We start from the raw sequence: 15,949 nt of genomic DNA on the forward strand, positions 1-15,949 counted from the left end.
TTCTCTCTTCCCCCGCTGTTCTTTGGGTGCAGGTGCTTTCCCGACTGCTCTCACCTCTCAGTATCTGTGCCAGTCAAGCAGTGAAATTGCCTCCTGTCTTTAGTGCTGCCTGAGGTCACCCAAGGAACTCGGGCTGAGGCCCCACTGCAAGTTAAGCTAAACACAAAATGCTTGTTACAAGCTCTTCCTCCCCAGCTGTTCCAGGTCTCCTAATTCATGCGTGGTTTTCTCGGGAAAGCTTCTCAAGGTTTATTTTTGAAACAGTCTGTGTTTCATTAAAGTTTTGTTTTGTTTTGCTTTGTTTCAAGAGGAACTTAAAAGGGCCATCAGCCTGTAAACATAAATATTCCCATTCTTTCGCCGATTCTTTGCATTTTTCTGGGTTTGCTAATGAAAGATGTTTCAGCACAAGTCTCTGTGATGTGGGAGCATCTTCCACTGCTCCAGCCCTGACCACTCTTTTGGGGGAGAAATTTTCCCTAATTTCCAGCCTAAACCTTCCCTGGCCCACCCTGGGGCTGTTCCCTCTCCTCCTGTCCCTGTTCCTGGGAGCAGAACCCGACGCCTCTGGCTGTCCCCTCCTGTCAGGGAGTTGTGCAGAGACACAAGGTTCCCCTGAGCCTCCTTTTCTCCAGGCTTAGCCCCTTTCCCAGATCCCTCAGGAATTCTCCAGGCCCTTCCCCAGCTCTGTTCCTGTCCCTGGACACACACCAGCCCCTCCATGTCCTTCTCGCCATGAGGAGCCCAAAACTGACACCAGGATTGGAGATGTGGCCTCCCCAGTGCCCAGGTCACTGCTCTGGTCCTGCTGCTGGCACAAGACGTGACCTCACCGCAGCGATTTTTATTTCCCCCCTCTCCCTGCAGGTTATAACTGAGTAGCCCTTATGACCAACATGAGCTGGAGCTTCCTCACCCGCCTGCTAGAAGAGATCCACAATCACTCCACCTTCGTGGGGAAGGTCTGGCTCACCGTGCTCATCGTCTTCCGCATCGTCCTGACGGCGGTGGGGGGCGAGTCCATCTACTCCGATGAGCAGAGCAAGTTCACCTGCAACACCAAGCAGCCGGGCTGCGACAACGTCTGCTACGACGCCTTCGCGCCGCTGTCGCACGTCCGGTTCTGGGTCTTCCAGATCATCATGATCTCCACGCCCTCGGTCATGTACCTGGGCTACGCCATCCACAGGATCGCCCGCTCGGCCGAGGAGGAGAAGAAGTTCAAGGGCTTCAAGAAGAAGAAGCAGTTTGCCCTGAACTGGCAGGCCGTGCGCAACATGGAGGACGCCATGGAGGCCGACGAGGAGGAGCCCATGATCTCCGACGACGCGGCCGAGCACGAGAAGGCCAAGGCCAAGCCCAAGTGCAAGGAGCAGCAGAAACACGACGGGAGGAGGCGCATCCAGCAGGAGGGACTGATGAAAATCTATGTCTTCCAGCTCCTCACCCGGGCCTCCTTCGAGGTTTGCTTTTTGATAGGGCAGTACTTGCTCTATGGTTTCGAGGTGGAAGCTTATTACGTCTGCAACAGGGTCCCTTGTCCCCACACCGTGGACTGCTTCGTGTCCCGGCCCACGGAGAAGACCATCTTCCTGCTGGTGATGTACGTGGTGAGCTGCCTGTGCCTGCTGCTGAACATGTGCGAGATGTTCCACCTGGGATTCGGGACCATCCGCGACGCCATCCGCAACCGGAAGATCAACAGCTTCCGGCAGCCCCCCTACAACTACGCCTACCCCAAGAACATCTCCTGCCCTCCCGAGTACAACCTGGTCGTCAAATCCGAGAAGTCCACCAAGATCCCCAACAGCCTGATGGCCCACGAGCAGAACTTGGCCAACGTGGCTCAGGAGCAGCAGTGCACCAGCCCGGACGAGAACCTGCCGGCCGACCTGTCCACGCTGCACAAGCACCTGCGGGTGGCCCAGGAGCAGCTGGACATCGCCTTCCAGAGCTACAGCAGCACCCAGGCCAACACGCAGCCCTCTCGGACCAGCAGCCCCGCCTCGGGGGGCACGTGGTGGAGCAGAACAGGGCCAACACCGCCCAGGAGAAACAAGGTGCTAAACCCAAGGCCTCCCTGGAGAAAGGCAGCTCCAGCAGTAAAGACGGGAAGACGTCTGTGTGGATATAACTCTGTGGGGAAGGCGAGAGAGGGCAGCGTGAGCAAGGGTTTTTAATTTCGGTTTGTATCTGGTTTTCGGTGTTACCGTTTGTTTCGCAGGGCGCGATTTTGGTGTGGGAGTCAAGAGAGCAAAAGGAGTTTCGGACCGATTTAGTGCTGTCTTCCAGTGCGTTAACAAAAGACATTTCTTCCCTGTTTCCAACGTGTTCTCCAGCTGGGAACCTCCGGTGAGCGACAGGAACCTCCAGTGAGTAACAGCAAAGCTCCCACACCCCCCAGCCCCTGGGTCACCACCGGAGCCCCCAGCAGAGACCGGACAATGAGCTGTGGTGGGAAGAGGAGCTGCTGGTGGCTCAGGAGAGAAGAGAGGCCGACAGGGATCGGCCACCCTCCTGCACGGCAAGGCTGGAGTGCTGCGGGCCAGGCAGCGTTTGATTACTAAATACCCTTAATCAAATTAATTTCCGATCCTTTGGTAAGAGCACCGCTGACACAGACCTTGGTGGCAGGCTCACAGCTGGTGGCCTGCCGGGGTTGGGAGATGCCAATGAAGGCCTCGTTGGATGCTGTGAGCCAAAGCTGGCACCCACATCAGGTCTGGGGCAGGAACACAGCGACTGCCTCACACGGGGAGACCTAAAACCAGCACAGGGCTGAGGGTTTCATCTTTTCTTCCTCTGCGCCGAAGCAAAAAGCAAATCTGCTCCAGACCCTCCGGAGGAGCAGGAGCGAGCAGTGACATTGCGTCCTACTGGTGCCTGCGTAGCACTTGCTACAGATGTGACGGGAATTGTTGCAGTTAACAGAGTTTTTAACAAACTGCTGCTTCACATCATCAGAAAGTGCCTTTATGCAACCAGGAAAACAAGAGCGTGAAGGGTTCAGGCTCCTTTACTTGCAGAATTTTAGATGGTCAGCGTCAGCAAATTCGTTTTTCTGATTAACCGAGGGAAAGCGCCGTTGGCAGATTTGTGTTTTCTGATTAATCAAACCCTTATAAATAGTGGCAGGAGGCAGATCTATGCACAGCGTGTCTCTGGTGCATGTGTGTGTGTCCATGTGTAGATACAGACACGTATGAACACGTGTGAACATAGACACAGAGAGATAGGTGTAAATGTGATACCAACCCTCTGCTCCTTCTACAGCCTCCCACCCAAGAAAACCCAGCTGCTCCAGGAGTGGGGCTGACCTCATCCTGGGCCTTTCAGCCTCCAGCCCCACCTGGGGAGCTGGAGGGTTCCCAAACTTGCTTGGGGGGCTTTCCAGAAGGTCTGGCTTCAGTGGGGATGGGACCGGGACAACAGCAGGAAGTTTTTCCTGGGTTTATGAGAAATTTTTTTTCAGCTGGGCTTGACTTTAGGGTGGGTTTCATGCACTTACAGTACTTTGGGGTGTTAAAATCAAGCTGCTGAGCTCCAAGGCTCCTGCTGTTCTTTGTCAGAAGGTGGTTTCATCACCACCACGGGGAATCCAGACAGGCAGAGCTTTCAAGATCAAACCTGGTGCAATGGAAGTAAAACTCTTCAACGCTGCACGGTCCCTGTGCTGAGCCGTTCCCTTGGGCTGTGCCAGGATTTCTTATCCATGGGACATTCGCTGGACATCACTCTCACGTCCTTGAGATCAGCCCCTAAAAGCCCTGAGGATGCCTGTTCCCCAAGTGTCCAGCCCTCTGGCCATTCTTGGGAAGAGGCAGGGAATTTGGATCTGCCCTTCATCTCCTGGGAACTTCAGCTGAGCTGTGTGATGCATTAGAGAACAGTCCTGGAAGCAAAAAAAAAAAAAAAAAAAAAAAAAAAAAAAAAAAAAAAAGAAAAAAGCAGAATTCAAAGGAAAGCAGAGGAATATCCTACAAGGTATCCAGCAGCAAATATTCAGCCTTGTGGCTTTGTGTAGCTGTCTGGGGAACGCTTCCAGGCTTGTTCCTGGTCCTGCTGAAGGCATTGGTAAAATGCCTGGAATGCTGTTTGCTCTTGCAGCTTGAGATCTTCCCCTCACCAACGGGAGCCAGGAGGAGGATCAGCACAGCAGCAGCCAGCAGTGGCATCCATCCATCCCCTTCTGCTGGGAATTTTGCAGGAAAGGCTCAGAAAGGTCACACCAGGTTGGTGGGGAGGCAAACACATCCGACTGCTCTGTTTGTCCTTGTCCCACGTGTGGGAATGTGCTCTCTGCTGGCTGGGGATGTGCTGGGCACAGCAGGAGAGGCTGGGTGCTCACAGGGCCACTCTCACCTGGAAAAAATGCCTGCAGGGCCACAGCCCAGGCTGTTTGGGAGGAGAGAGAGGTGATCCTGGGTGGAAATTTGTTCCCTGGTCATTACAGCTGTCCGGGACACGAGCTTGTCCTCTACATTAGTGGGATTTCTCTTTTCTTCCCAGTGCTGTGTCCCATGGGAAACTGTGTGTGTTTAAAGTCGTGATCCCAAGGGAAGGATGGAGGATCTGAGGGTAACCATGGCTGGATGCTGCCTGGGTTCTTCTGATTCCTTTTCCATGAGCAACAATAGCACAGCCCCGGATAAACTTGTGCTTCCCGCACGACGCTGGAAGGCACCGCCCCGTGCAGGAGTTGGGGTTTTGGATTTCTCCTGCTCCTTCCAGCGACAGCACCATTCATGGCCTGAGCACTTCCTGGTGACTCAGATCTGCCCCTCAGCTCCTGCTGACCTGCAGATCCCTCCCGTGAGTCACCACACCAGGACTGGAATGTGACTCCCTTCCAATTGCTCCTGGGAAAAAAAAAAAAAAAAAAATCTTGGCAAAATCTCACGTGGAGCAGATTTTAAGGCAAAACACCCCCAAACCTGGTCACGGAGACCTGATCAACTCATTAAACCCAGCCTATACAGCAGGGCTGCCCCAGCAATAGCCCAGCAGTGCCCACGGGAGGAGATTGCAGGTTCAGAGCAGGAGGGTGGGAAATGACCACGGATCTTCTTGCCAACTTGCCACCATCAAATGACTCCTAAAGGGTGACATGAACCCCCTCTCTGCAACCCCATGGAGACATGGAGAAGTCTCATGCCTTTAATCTCTGCACATTTTGGCCGTTTGGAGGCTGTTTTCACCCCCAAATCTGCTTTAAGCTGAACACCTCCAGTCTCATCAACCTTCCTCCAAGGGCTGCTCTTCCAGCGTGGTTTTCCCTGGTGTCTTTGGGCCAACACCAGCCACCTGAGGTCTTCCCAGCAGTGTGGCAGTGTCCTCGTGCCACCTTCCCTCCCTTCTCCTCTTCCTGCACTCCGGTCCTCTCCAAAACCTCATCCCCTGCAGGCCTGGGGGTTGCTCCCCTCTCCAGATGCGTGGCTGTACAGTCGGGATCCTCCCGCCCTCCTTCAAAACCCCTTTTTTATTGTCACACAGCGAGCCACGGGGGGCTCTGGGTGACCCATGGGTCCTGCAGAGGGTTTCGAGCCTCCTCCCAGCCGGTGCCACCCTCACGTCTCGCAGGCACAGGCAGTTTTCCGCAGGGGGAGTCAATAACTGCAATATTGATGAGTCCCAGACCCAGGACAGACTCTGGGGGATCAATAACCCCCTGGTCGGGCAGGGACACGGGGTGACCACTCCCAGCCCTGCTCAGCCCTCAGGCCTGGAGTATTTCCCTGCACAGCACCCCTTCCCAATGGGAGCTGATCCTGCTTGTCCCAAGTTTTCCAAGAGTTTTGACAGGGAGCCAGCACAGGGACGTATTTCCAGCAGGAATACTCTGGTGTCAGAGTGATGCAAAGTTGCCTGTGAGGTCCCAGCCAGCCTGGAGGACACTGCTGATCCTCTGAGCCTAAGGAGGAGGGATCCCAGTCCTCCCAGATCCCATCTGGGCCACACACAGGAGCCAGCACAGGTCAAACAGCCCTAGGAACAGAAAATATTATTATTATTATTAATAATATTATTATTATTGCTATATATACTGACTTGCTCACTTCCCCCCCTTCCTCTTCCACTCTGTGACCTATAAACCCTTTAGGATATTGGGTTTTTCACCACCAAATGCAACGATGACTCTGCAGAAATGACTCCTTTCGGGCCAGGAGCAACAGTCCCTTCTTTTATCCTGTCAGTTGGGACAGGAAAAAGAGCAGGAAAAAATTCACAGCCACAAGCAAAATCCTCACCACAACTGTTCCTAACTCAACCAGCAGCTCGAGGAAATTCATTTAGAGGGCGGAGCATCAGCCACGGAAGAAATGCCAATGGTATATAATTAATGCTTTGCTTTTATTTTTGTGTTTTCTCCAGGTAGCAGTTCTGCCCACACACGAGACAGGTTTAGCTTCATGGCTGAACTAACCATAAGCGTTGACTCTCTCGCTAAACTTGGTCAGATAAAGTGCCCACACTTAGGTTTCTCTTTTTACTATTCAGGGCTAGGAATGCCCCACAAAAGCCAGATTACCTTCTTGCTTGCATCGCATTCCACTGGGAAATACTTGAACTTAACTCAAGGCCATAACCAGTCTGTGCTGTTACAAAGTATTTGGGATTGGTGTTTGTGGGGGTTTTTTTGTTTGTTTGGTTGGGTTTTTTTGGTTGTTGGTTTTGGGTTTTTTTTTTTTTTGGGGGGGGGTTGATTTTTTTTTTTTTTTTTTTTTTTTTTTAATGTACAAACTGTATTTGTACTAGAAATTTTTGGAGTATGAGGTCGAATCCGTAAGTATTTTTTCAGTGTAAATGTTACACCTTGGGCTGTAGTTCGAAAACTAAACACTGGTCAAAAGGGAAAGAGACATCAGTCCAACTCGACTGTGGCTGTTCCACATCCATTACTAACAATACGGAATAAAACTTACATTTTGTTACGGTACGTAAAGCGTGTGGTGCTTGCTTGAGAAGGGCTCTGAGGGGTGAAAAGAAACCCTTCTCCCTCCATGACTGGCCTGTTTCAGCCACGCAGGAGCTCTGTTTTCCCTGATATGGCCACAAATCATCACAAAATAGTTTTGCCTTAAGGAGCGTTTGACCTTCGCGTTGTTTGGGACGCGCTGTCTCCCTGATGAATCGCTGCCTGCAGATCCCTCAGGGCACACGGCTCAAACCGCTGAGGGAAGCCTGGGCTTCCAAAAGCCAGCAAACTTTGGGGAATCTGGGAGAAACTGATGATTCAGGCCCAGCAAAGGATGGGAAAGCACTCTGTGAGAGAGCCCGGCTTCCCAACCACCCCGGTCTCCGCTCCTCCCGTTAAATCACAGACGCTGTTGCACTCACAACCCCTCTCCAAATGTCCTCAGGGAAAAAAATACGGACTCAAACATGTTTTTTTTTTTTTTTTTCCTGTTTCTCTGGAAGCTGAGCTAAGTTGACAACTTCTGTAGCAAGGGGCAGGACGTGGTCCCACCAAGAGACAGAGAAGAGCCAAGGCCAGGCCGGATGGGGCTTGGAGCAGCCTGGTCTGGTGGGAGCTGTCCCTGCCCTGGGAGTTGATCCCGAATCACAGAGGGAAGAATGGCAAAAGCAGCCCCCATCCAGCAGCACTTTGGGAACAGGCAGAGCAATTGCAACCCCCCCCATTTCTTTGGAAAGCCAGACTAAAATTGCCAGTGACTCTCCAGTTCCCTCTGGGATCACGACACCCATCGTTTCCAATGGCTGCTCCTCGCTGCAGACAGAATTCCAGTCGCAGCATCGCGCTGGATCCCAATCCCTCCTCCCAGGAAATGCAATAAAAGCTCAGGGGATGGTTTGGTCCCTTCCCCTCAGTCCCACCAGCAGGAATCACAGGGCCCTTAAGGCTGGAAAAGCCCTCACTGAGCCCAACCACAAACCCAGCACCACAACCACTAAACCCTGTCCCCAGCGGCCACATCCACACGGTTTTTAAACATTTCCAGGGATGGTGATCCTACCACCTCCCTGGGCAGCCTGTTCCAATGCCTGGCCACTCTTTCAGTGAAGAAATTTTCCCTAATATCCAAGCTAAACCTCATCCAGTGCAATTTCAGGCCGTTTCCTCTGTCACTTGCTCCTTGGGAGAAAAGACTGATCCTTTCAGAACAGCCTTTTGATGCACAAACTCCCTCCCTCCAACCTCAGCTTCCCCTTTGCTCTATTCCTGCATCCTGCCTGTTGTACCTGCAGTTTTCCTCTGTCATCTCTGATTTTGCATTGCCCAGGGCTGCCACAATCCATGTTTTCCTCTCCAAGATCATGGGATGCTGTCCCAGAAGCGCTGCTAGGGTTTATCACAACTCCCTGTCCCAGCTGCCTGTGGCACACCTTGGGGAATATTTAATGCACAGGGTTAAGGAGGAATAATTGTAGCCCAAGTGGGTTTGTGGATGAGGATTTGAACTTAAAACCCCAAGAAAAAGCTGGAGAAAAGGAGTTTATTCTGCCAGCATTAACCTGCAGGGCTGGCTGCAGAGGTTATCCCTGGTGAGGATGAGTTATGGACAAATAAATGCCAAGGATGAGGTCTCACAAGTGGGAGCCTCGGGCTGTCCAGGTCTTCAGGCAGTGGGAGAGCAGAGAGTGAAAAGCTGATGGAGCAGGAGGCTGCTGGCAGCTTGTGCAACCACCCAGGGGCTGCTGAGGGGCAGGGAGGGAATCCCTGTCCTTTGTCACCACCTCCTGAGCCACCCTGACACATCTCACCGGATGAGAGGCGCTCCACCCAGGAGGGAATTTGTGCCTTGTCACCCTGTGCCACCAGCTCCCCTTCCAAAAACACCCCTAGAAACCACAAAGCTGGTGGGGGGTGATCCATCAGGGGCAATATCAGAATCCCAGATGGGTTTGGGAGAAACCTTAAAAATCACCTCGTTCCAAACCTCTGCCACAGGCAGGGACAGCTCCCACTAGAATTCCACACCTTCCGCTAGAAATTAATGCCATGGAAGCTTTGGGAATTGTCTTGTCCCTCCCACCAGGCTTCAGGTCCCCCGTTTTTTATTGAGGACAGGCACACACTCACCGAGGACTGGCACAATCCTTCCCAGATCTCAGTCATACAATGGATTGTCTCAAACCACCCCCTGAGCTGATTTAATGCACTATAACCGGCAGAGTTGTCGTTTCTGACGCTGAAATATTTCAATATTTTGACTTTACTGGCTGCATGGCTCCGTGAGAAAACAAAAGCAAACCCAGAGGGAAGGGAATAAAAGTCGTAGGAAGTGGTAAAACATATAAAGGCTCGAACTGGCTGCCTGATTTCCATTTTCACTTTTATTTCCCTTGCTGCCCTTTCAAATCTCTCCGTGGCATTGGACACAACCCCTCTGGTGATTGGGAATACAGGGAGATGGCAAAGGGCTGCCTGTGGGACGGCCACCGATGATTCCCACAGCTCAGTGGGTGAAGGAAGGATGTGGAACAGGCAAAAACCCCCACAAAGTTGGATTCAGATGTGGGCCCATGGTGCCTGTTGGACTCTGGAGTTCCACCCCAGCTGTGCTTCCAAATAAACGCTTTTCCCTTCTTCTCCCAGCCCTTCAAAAAGCAAACCCAGCTCCTGCTCTGGGCACATTCCCACTTCCAGGGGGAGAAAAGAACCACCCTGGGCACCACCTCTCTGCTCCTTCAGCTGCCTGAGAGCTTGGCAGGTTTCCCCAGCACTGCTGTGACACGGGGATGTGAGATAAGGTTATCACAAGGGGAGAGCCCAGCCCTGCCCAGGACCAGCCGGATCAACTCACAGCACATTTCCAGCTCCTAAAAAATGAGTCTCCCTTCGCTTAGGGTTTTGGGACTGGTGGGTTTATGCTGGTGCTGCCTGTCCTGGAGGTTTTAGCGGGGTCATTTGGGGCCAGGCAGCTGCCCTTGCCCGGAGGGATGCTCGTGTGCCGGTGTTGGCAGCGGGAAGGGGCGGGATGGCCTCGAACCGAGCGGCAGCCGCTGGAGAAGGGGAATCGCAAATGACAGGGGTGACTCGAGGCCATTCCTTGGACTGTGGGGTGAATTCCAGCGGAACGAGCCGCAGCCAGACCCGGGGCTATCCGTACGCTTCAGTCCCCTCTTCCCAGAGCGCTGGTGAACATTCTAGAAGGAGGGAACACAGCTCCATGATTTTAACTGGGGGGAGGGGGGGGATAACACAGGGATTCCCCTGTCCCTGGAAATATTCGAGAACAGTTTGGGCTGAGGCTCTGAGCAACCTGAAGGTTTGAACATGTCCCTGCTCCTTGCAGGGTGTTGTACTAAACCACCTTTATGGCCATTCCATGATTCCCTGGTTTTATTCCCATGCAATGCTTGGCAGAAATTCCCACTGCCAAACATCACCATTTACTCCAACACGGCATTGCTGACAGCTTCTCCAAGGGTGTTAGAAGAGGATGGAGGGCAGCTGGTGAATCCTGTGGAAACAAACCAGTGGAAAGCAGGAACCTTTGGAGTCTTTTTTCCACCCTGATAGCCAAAATGCACCTACAGGGGGAGAATGGCTCTGTAGTCTCTCTGCTGGCAGCATCCAGGGGATTTTAGGCTCGGCAGGGGCAGGAATGGAGGTGCTTAGGGAATGATTGGACGTGGCACGTACTGCCGTGGTTTAGTTGACATGGTTGGGCTCGATGACCTCGGAGGTCCTTTCCAGCCTGACTGATTCTCTAATGAAATGAGGAGCAGCTGGAACAGTGAGAATCTGCCCCGAAGGCGCCCACAACCAAACCACGGGACGTGGGAGCGCTTTGGGCTGCTCCCCTGGCTCGCTCCATGGCCGAGAAACCCGGGAAAAGGATTCCCAAATTTCTTCTTCAGGATCGCGGGGAACTCCCGGCCCGGTGGGCGTGGCCAAAAATTGGAGGCGTGGCCAGAGCAGCGCCGGCGCCCCTGGAGGGGGCGTGGCCACGGCATCGGGGCGTGGCCTGCCAGAAGGGGCCGGTCCCCGTAGCGCCCCGGCCGCGCCAGCAGGTGTCGCCCTCCCGGCGGACACACACAAGATGGCGGCGGCGGCGGGCGGCGGTGGCGGGGGGAGTCTCTGACGGCGCCGCCATGTTGGTGAGGGCAATAACGGCGCCCGGGCTGCGCCGGTGGTGCCGGGGCCGGCGGGCCGCGGCCGCCGCTTGTTTCCCGCTGGGCCGGGCGCTGCTGGGCGTGCGGGGCGCCGAGGCCGCCGTATTCCTGCAAGGGCTGCTCACCAATGACGTCACGCAGCTGGCGGCGGCGGGCGACGCTCCCCCCGCGCTCTATGCGCACGCGCTGAACGTGCAGGGCCGCTGCCTGTATGACGTCATCCTGTACAGGTGAGACCAAGCGGCGCGGCCGGGGAGGGGCGAGCTGGGAGAGACCATTGTGTGGTGGCGGGGGGGGGAGTGGCTCCTGTCACCGCCGCGTGACATTTCCGGCTTAAATTTCTACATTATTGTGAAAAAAAAAAAAAAAAAAAAAAAAAAAGAAAAAGCGCTTCCTCCGTGTGTGTTTGCCATCACTTGATGCAGCCTCTGCAGGTCAGCGCAGCAGAGGAGTGTGAGGGGCGTAGTATGGCCGCGTGTGGATATTGACTGTTCCGTGGAGCCAGGCTGGGAGAGCTGAGGGTGCTCACCTGGAGCAGGCTCCGGGGAGACCTCAGAGCCCCTTCCAGAGGAACAAATGGGATATTGGGAAGAAATTCTTCCCTGTGAGGGTGCTGAGGCCCTGGCACAGGTTTCCCAGAGAAGGCCCTGGATCCCTGGAAGTGTCCAAGGTCAGGCTGGACAGGGCTTGGAGCACCCTGGGATTGTGGAAAGTGTCCCTGTACGTGGCAGAGGGTGACATGGCGTGAGCTTTAAGGTCTCTTCCAACTCAAATCCATTCTGGGATTCTGTGACAGTAGAAGGCACAGCTGAATGAAGCTTCTCCCCCAGCTGAAATTCCCTTCACTGTAGGTAAGGATAGAGAATTCCACATGGCCAGAGCTGATTCTGCCCTTGGGAGAAGTGAGGGCAGTGTTTGCTAGGCCAGAGTACAGCAGGCGGCTGAAACAGTTCAGGTATTTCACTGTGGGGACGTGGGTGCTGCTCCCTGTGTGCCACAAAAACTCCCCAGATTTCTGGATTTGCACCAGGATCCAAATAAAAATCTAACTTTGGCTCCTGCTGCTGTGGGTGTTTATTTTCCTGACCTTGGGGGTGTGACTCTTTTTAGACTCCACGGGAGCACAGCAGAGGAGCCTCACATCCTGCTGGAGTGCGACAGCAGCGTGCTGGATTCCATCCAGAAACACCTGAAACTCTACAAGATCCGCAGGAAAGTCACCATTGCCCCCTGCCCTGACCTCTCCCTGTGGGCTGTCATCCCTGGGGAACAGCCTGGGGATTCCAGTTCCCTCCCAAAAGCTGCAGACCCAGCTCTGATCTTAACTCCTGACCCCAGGGCAGAAGTCATGGGCTGGAGGCTGATTGCAAAGAAAGGAGCAAACCTGTCAGAGATTATCCCTGGGAGTCAAGTTGGAGACGTTCAGGATTACCACAGGCACAGGTATAAACAAGGTAAAGCCAAGCCCTGTTTTGCACTACGGATTTTGGGAGTCCACATGCTGATAGAAGGCAGGGATAAGTTATAAACCCTTTCTTTTTATGTTGTAACTCATTTAATTTGTTAATTAATAGGTGTATTAATTGCTACTTTGAGTATTAATGTGACCTGTCTGGTGGCAATGTTTGGGTATCGCTTTCTATTACTCAGATTATGGGGATTGGTCAGGAATGCTAAAAGAAAGCCAGGATTATTCATTTTCCTAGAGAGAAGCTTCCGTGGTTTGAGTAATTTTGATTATTTTGGGATGACGCACAGCCCCAGTGCTTTGCTTGCTGCTGAGGAAGGAAAGGGAACACCCAGACTTGGTTTCCTAAAAATTTTGTGGCTGATTTGCTGAGTTAACTCTGAGGCCAAGGAGACTGGACAGGGATCACAGTCCTGGGAGCCCCAGTGCCTTTGATTTTCGTGTGTCTGTGCCAATAAAGGACTTAATTAATCGGCACAGGGAAAGGCGATGGGCCTGCGCTGAAACCCTTTGGGCTGGGGGAAAAAAAAAAAAAAAATCAAACTGAGAGTGAGTCAAACAACTCTAACGAGGAGGATTTCCTTACTGGCTTCCTTCTTGCCCTAGGAATTCCCGAGGGGGTGAAAGATCTCCCCCCTGGAGTCGCCCTCCCGCTGGAATCCAACCTGGCCTTCATGAACGGCATCAGCTTCACCAAAGGCTGCTACATCGGGCAGGAGCTGACGGCCAGGACCCACCACATGGGCGTGATCCGCAAGCGCCTGCTGCCCGTCCGCTTCCCGGCTCCCCCGCCGGGCTCCGGCATTCCCGAGGGAGCCGACATCCTCACCGAGTCGGGCAAACGCGCCGGGAAGTTCCGTGCTGGAGCGGGAGAGCTCGGCATAGCCCTGCTGAGGCTGGCTCACCTCAACGAGCCGCTCTGCATAAACCTGGCAGGGGACACGGTGAAGCTCCGCGCCGCCACGCCCGAGTGGTGGCCGAAAGCTGCTGGTAGATAGACGAGGGACAGCCCTGTGCCTCAGGGAGTGGCTGGGCTGTGTGGGGATTTGGGGAATGCTGCTGGTTTTGGGGGTGTTTGGTCGGTGGGGTGGTTCTTGAGGGATTCCTCGAAGCGGGAGTGAACGGCGGGAACCCAAAGCTGTGGCAGATCACTGGGTTGGATCTTCCACTCAGCGCCGCGGAGAGACAAATCCAGGGAATTTGCACCTTCTCCCGAGGGTAATCCCACCTTTTTAGGGGTGCCGTGAGTGGGGTTGGTCCCCGTGTTTTAGGGCGTGCCCTGTGTTGTGGGGTCGGACTCTGGATGGATCTCCAGGCCGACACTCACTCCCCCAGACTGTGCTCTGTGTGTGTGTTCCAGCTGAAGCAGTGGGATCAGGAGTTTCTCTGTTCCATGCACTGATTATTTTCTTTCTTTTTTTTCAATTCAGAATAACCATTCTGTGGTATTATAATTTTTTTTTGTTTGTTTGAGTGCAGATCATGCTGCTCTTACTTAGATATATTCTCAGGCTGAAGTGTTTGTTTTTTTGCTGCAAATTCCTCCTTGCATTGAGCTTCTTAAACTTGCTGATGGGGCTGGGCGTTTCTTCCCTACCACTGGAATTGTGCTCAGGAAGAGGAACACCTTATGCTTCACGTGTCAGACCTTGATTTTAACTCAACCCAGCTGGGAAAGAAAGGTCTCAAACCTCCTGGTCCTGTCTCCTGCTGTGGTGCCAGTGGAGGGAGCGCAGCCAGTTCTTCTCATTCCCTTCACTCAAACCATTTTTTTTTAGGAGAGGAAGAGGATATTTTCAGTGCCACGTGTGGTGGCTTAGCCTGGCCTTCCCGAGGGAGGATTTTCCCCACGTTCTGGCTCTGCACCTCCACGCTCTCTGTACCCCTCACACCCTGCACCTGAGGTTTTCTCCATCCACCGCCCCGAGGGTTTTCAGAGCAGCCCAGTGCCTTGGCATTTCTTTGCTTAATTTTTTTTTTTTTTCCTGGCTGCCAACACTGCCCTGCTTCCCCAATTTTTCTTGCTGCAACATATTCCTCTCTTCTTCCAAAGCTGATCCTGTCAGCCTGCAGTGTCAGTGATGTATATGAACCCTTTTTATTTTTGTATTGCAATAAATCCAGCACACAATGAGAGAGCTCCCCAGGTGAGATCCCATTTTGGTCCCCCCCCCCACCCAAAAATAAAAAAATCCCCCTCTTTGCCTGAATATTTGTAACAAAACCCGTCCAGAATCACATTCTGCCTCTGTTTCAGTGTTACTGTGAAAGGAATTTGTCTGTAAAAAATGCTTATGTTGATTAAAACGCTATGATTGCTGTAAAATGATTCTTTGGAATACCTCATTAATTGTTGCCTCTGATTTAAATGTGACTCATCCGAAAGAGAAGATGCCTTTGTTGTTGTTGTTGTTGGAGTGAAGGCATACAACAGAATAAACACATTTTCAGGTTGCTTGCTGACAAGAGCCATGCCTGTTGGTCAGGTGTGGGATTGGTAACAGATTCTTTCTGCTGGGAAAATAAAAGAAACTGGATCCTCCAGAGGCCACAAAGCTCAGCCTGAAGCAGCTTTTCCTCTCTGCCACCCGTTGTGCGAAGCCTGCTCAGGATGGTTTTATTATCCTGGTGTTAGCTCCGCTGAGGCGTAGTGACCTGGTTCAGGAACGACACGGCAGCCACACCCAGGCTGCTCGGTCCATCAGCTCACAGACACCAGTGTGGTGGACGGCTAATGGCGTTTATTAACTGGTTACATGGAGTTATAAAACCTCTGTTTGCTACATCACATCAGTCTGCTTACGTTACAAGTTAGGTATTGCTTACCTTATCAAGGACACTGACCAACTAAGAGTTGAGGGAGGGGTTCTGTCTGCCCGTACAACGCGATATCTTCTGACCGCCTGTCCCTAATCTCCCACATTTCCCCCCCCTCCCATGACTAAATAAAAAAGTGTAAAAGTATAAATGTTATAAAAGTATAAATGTCATAAAAATACAAAAGCTGTTAAAGTTAGTATAATAGAATACAAAAACGGTATAAAATGTTAGTAACAAGCACACTTCACGATAATTGCATGCGTTCGACAAATAGGATGTCGACTTTCTCTAAATGGCTTCTAACAAACGACGCTAACTTGTTCAAAATGCAAGGCCCAAAAATCAATGTCAGGAGTATCATGGTGAGAGGGCCTATTAATGTGGGAACAAGGGTGGCTAGCCATGGGGATTGATTGAACCATGACTCGAACCATCCTTGCTGGGCCTCTCTCTCTCTCTTTCTCTGGGCCAGTCTTCCTCTCAGTTCGGCCATGGAGTCTCGCACGACTCCGGTGTGGTCTGCATAAAAACAGCATTCTTCTCTCAAGGTGGCACACAGGCCTCCTTGCTGCATGAGCA

At 52.7% G+C, this 15,949-nt stretch overlaps 2 protein-coding genes across 2 annotated transcripts; both read left to right on the top strand.

The window, feature by feature from the left end:
• Positions 1–847: 847 nt before the first annotated feature.
• LOC120748260 (gap junction gamma-1 protein-like) lies at positions 848–3,916 on the top strand. Its single transcript, XM_040054376.2, is given in 2 exon segments — positions 848–2,016; positions 2,019–3,916. Coding segments are annotated over 2 exon segments (1,245 nt in total). The 5' UTR covers positions 848–887; the 3' UTR covers positions 2,135–3,916.
• Positions 3,917–11,061: 7,145 nt separating this feature from the next.
• IBA57 (iron-sulfur cluster assembly factor IBA57) lies at positions 11,062–15,010 on the top strand. Its single transcript, XM_040054373.1, has 3 exons — positions 11,062–11,312; positions 12,193–12,536; positions 13,157–15,010. The coding sequence occupies exons 1-3, from the start codon at positions 11,062–11,064 to the stop codon at positions 13,546–13,548; spliced, it is 987 nt and encodes a 328-aa protein (XP_039910307.1). The 3' UTR covers positions 13,549–15,010.
• Positions 15,011–15,949: the final 939 nt, after the last annotated feature.

This window comes from Hirundo rustica, unplaced genomic scaffold (genome assembly GCF_015227805.2).
Source record: "Hirundo rustica isolate bHirRus1 unplaced genomic scaffold, bHirRus1.pri.v3 unplaced_BUSCO_309958at7742, whole genome shotgun sequence".
Classification (NCBI taxonomy): Eukaryota; Metazoa; Chordata; class Aves; order Passeriformes; family Hirundinidae; genus Hirundo; species Hirundo rustica.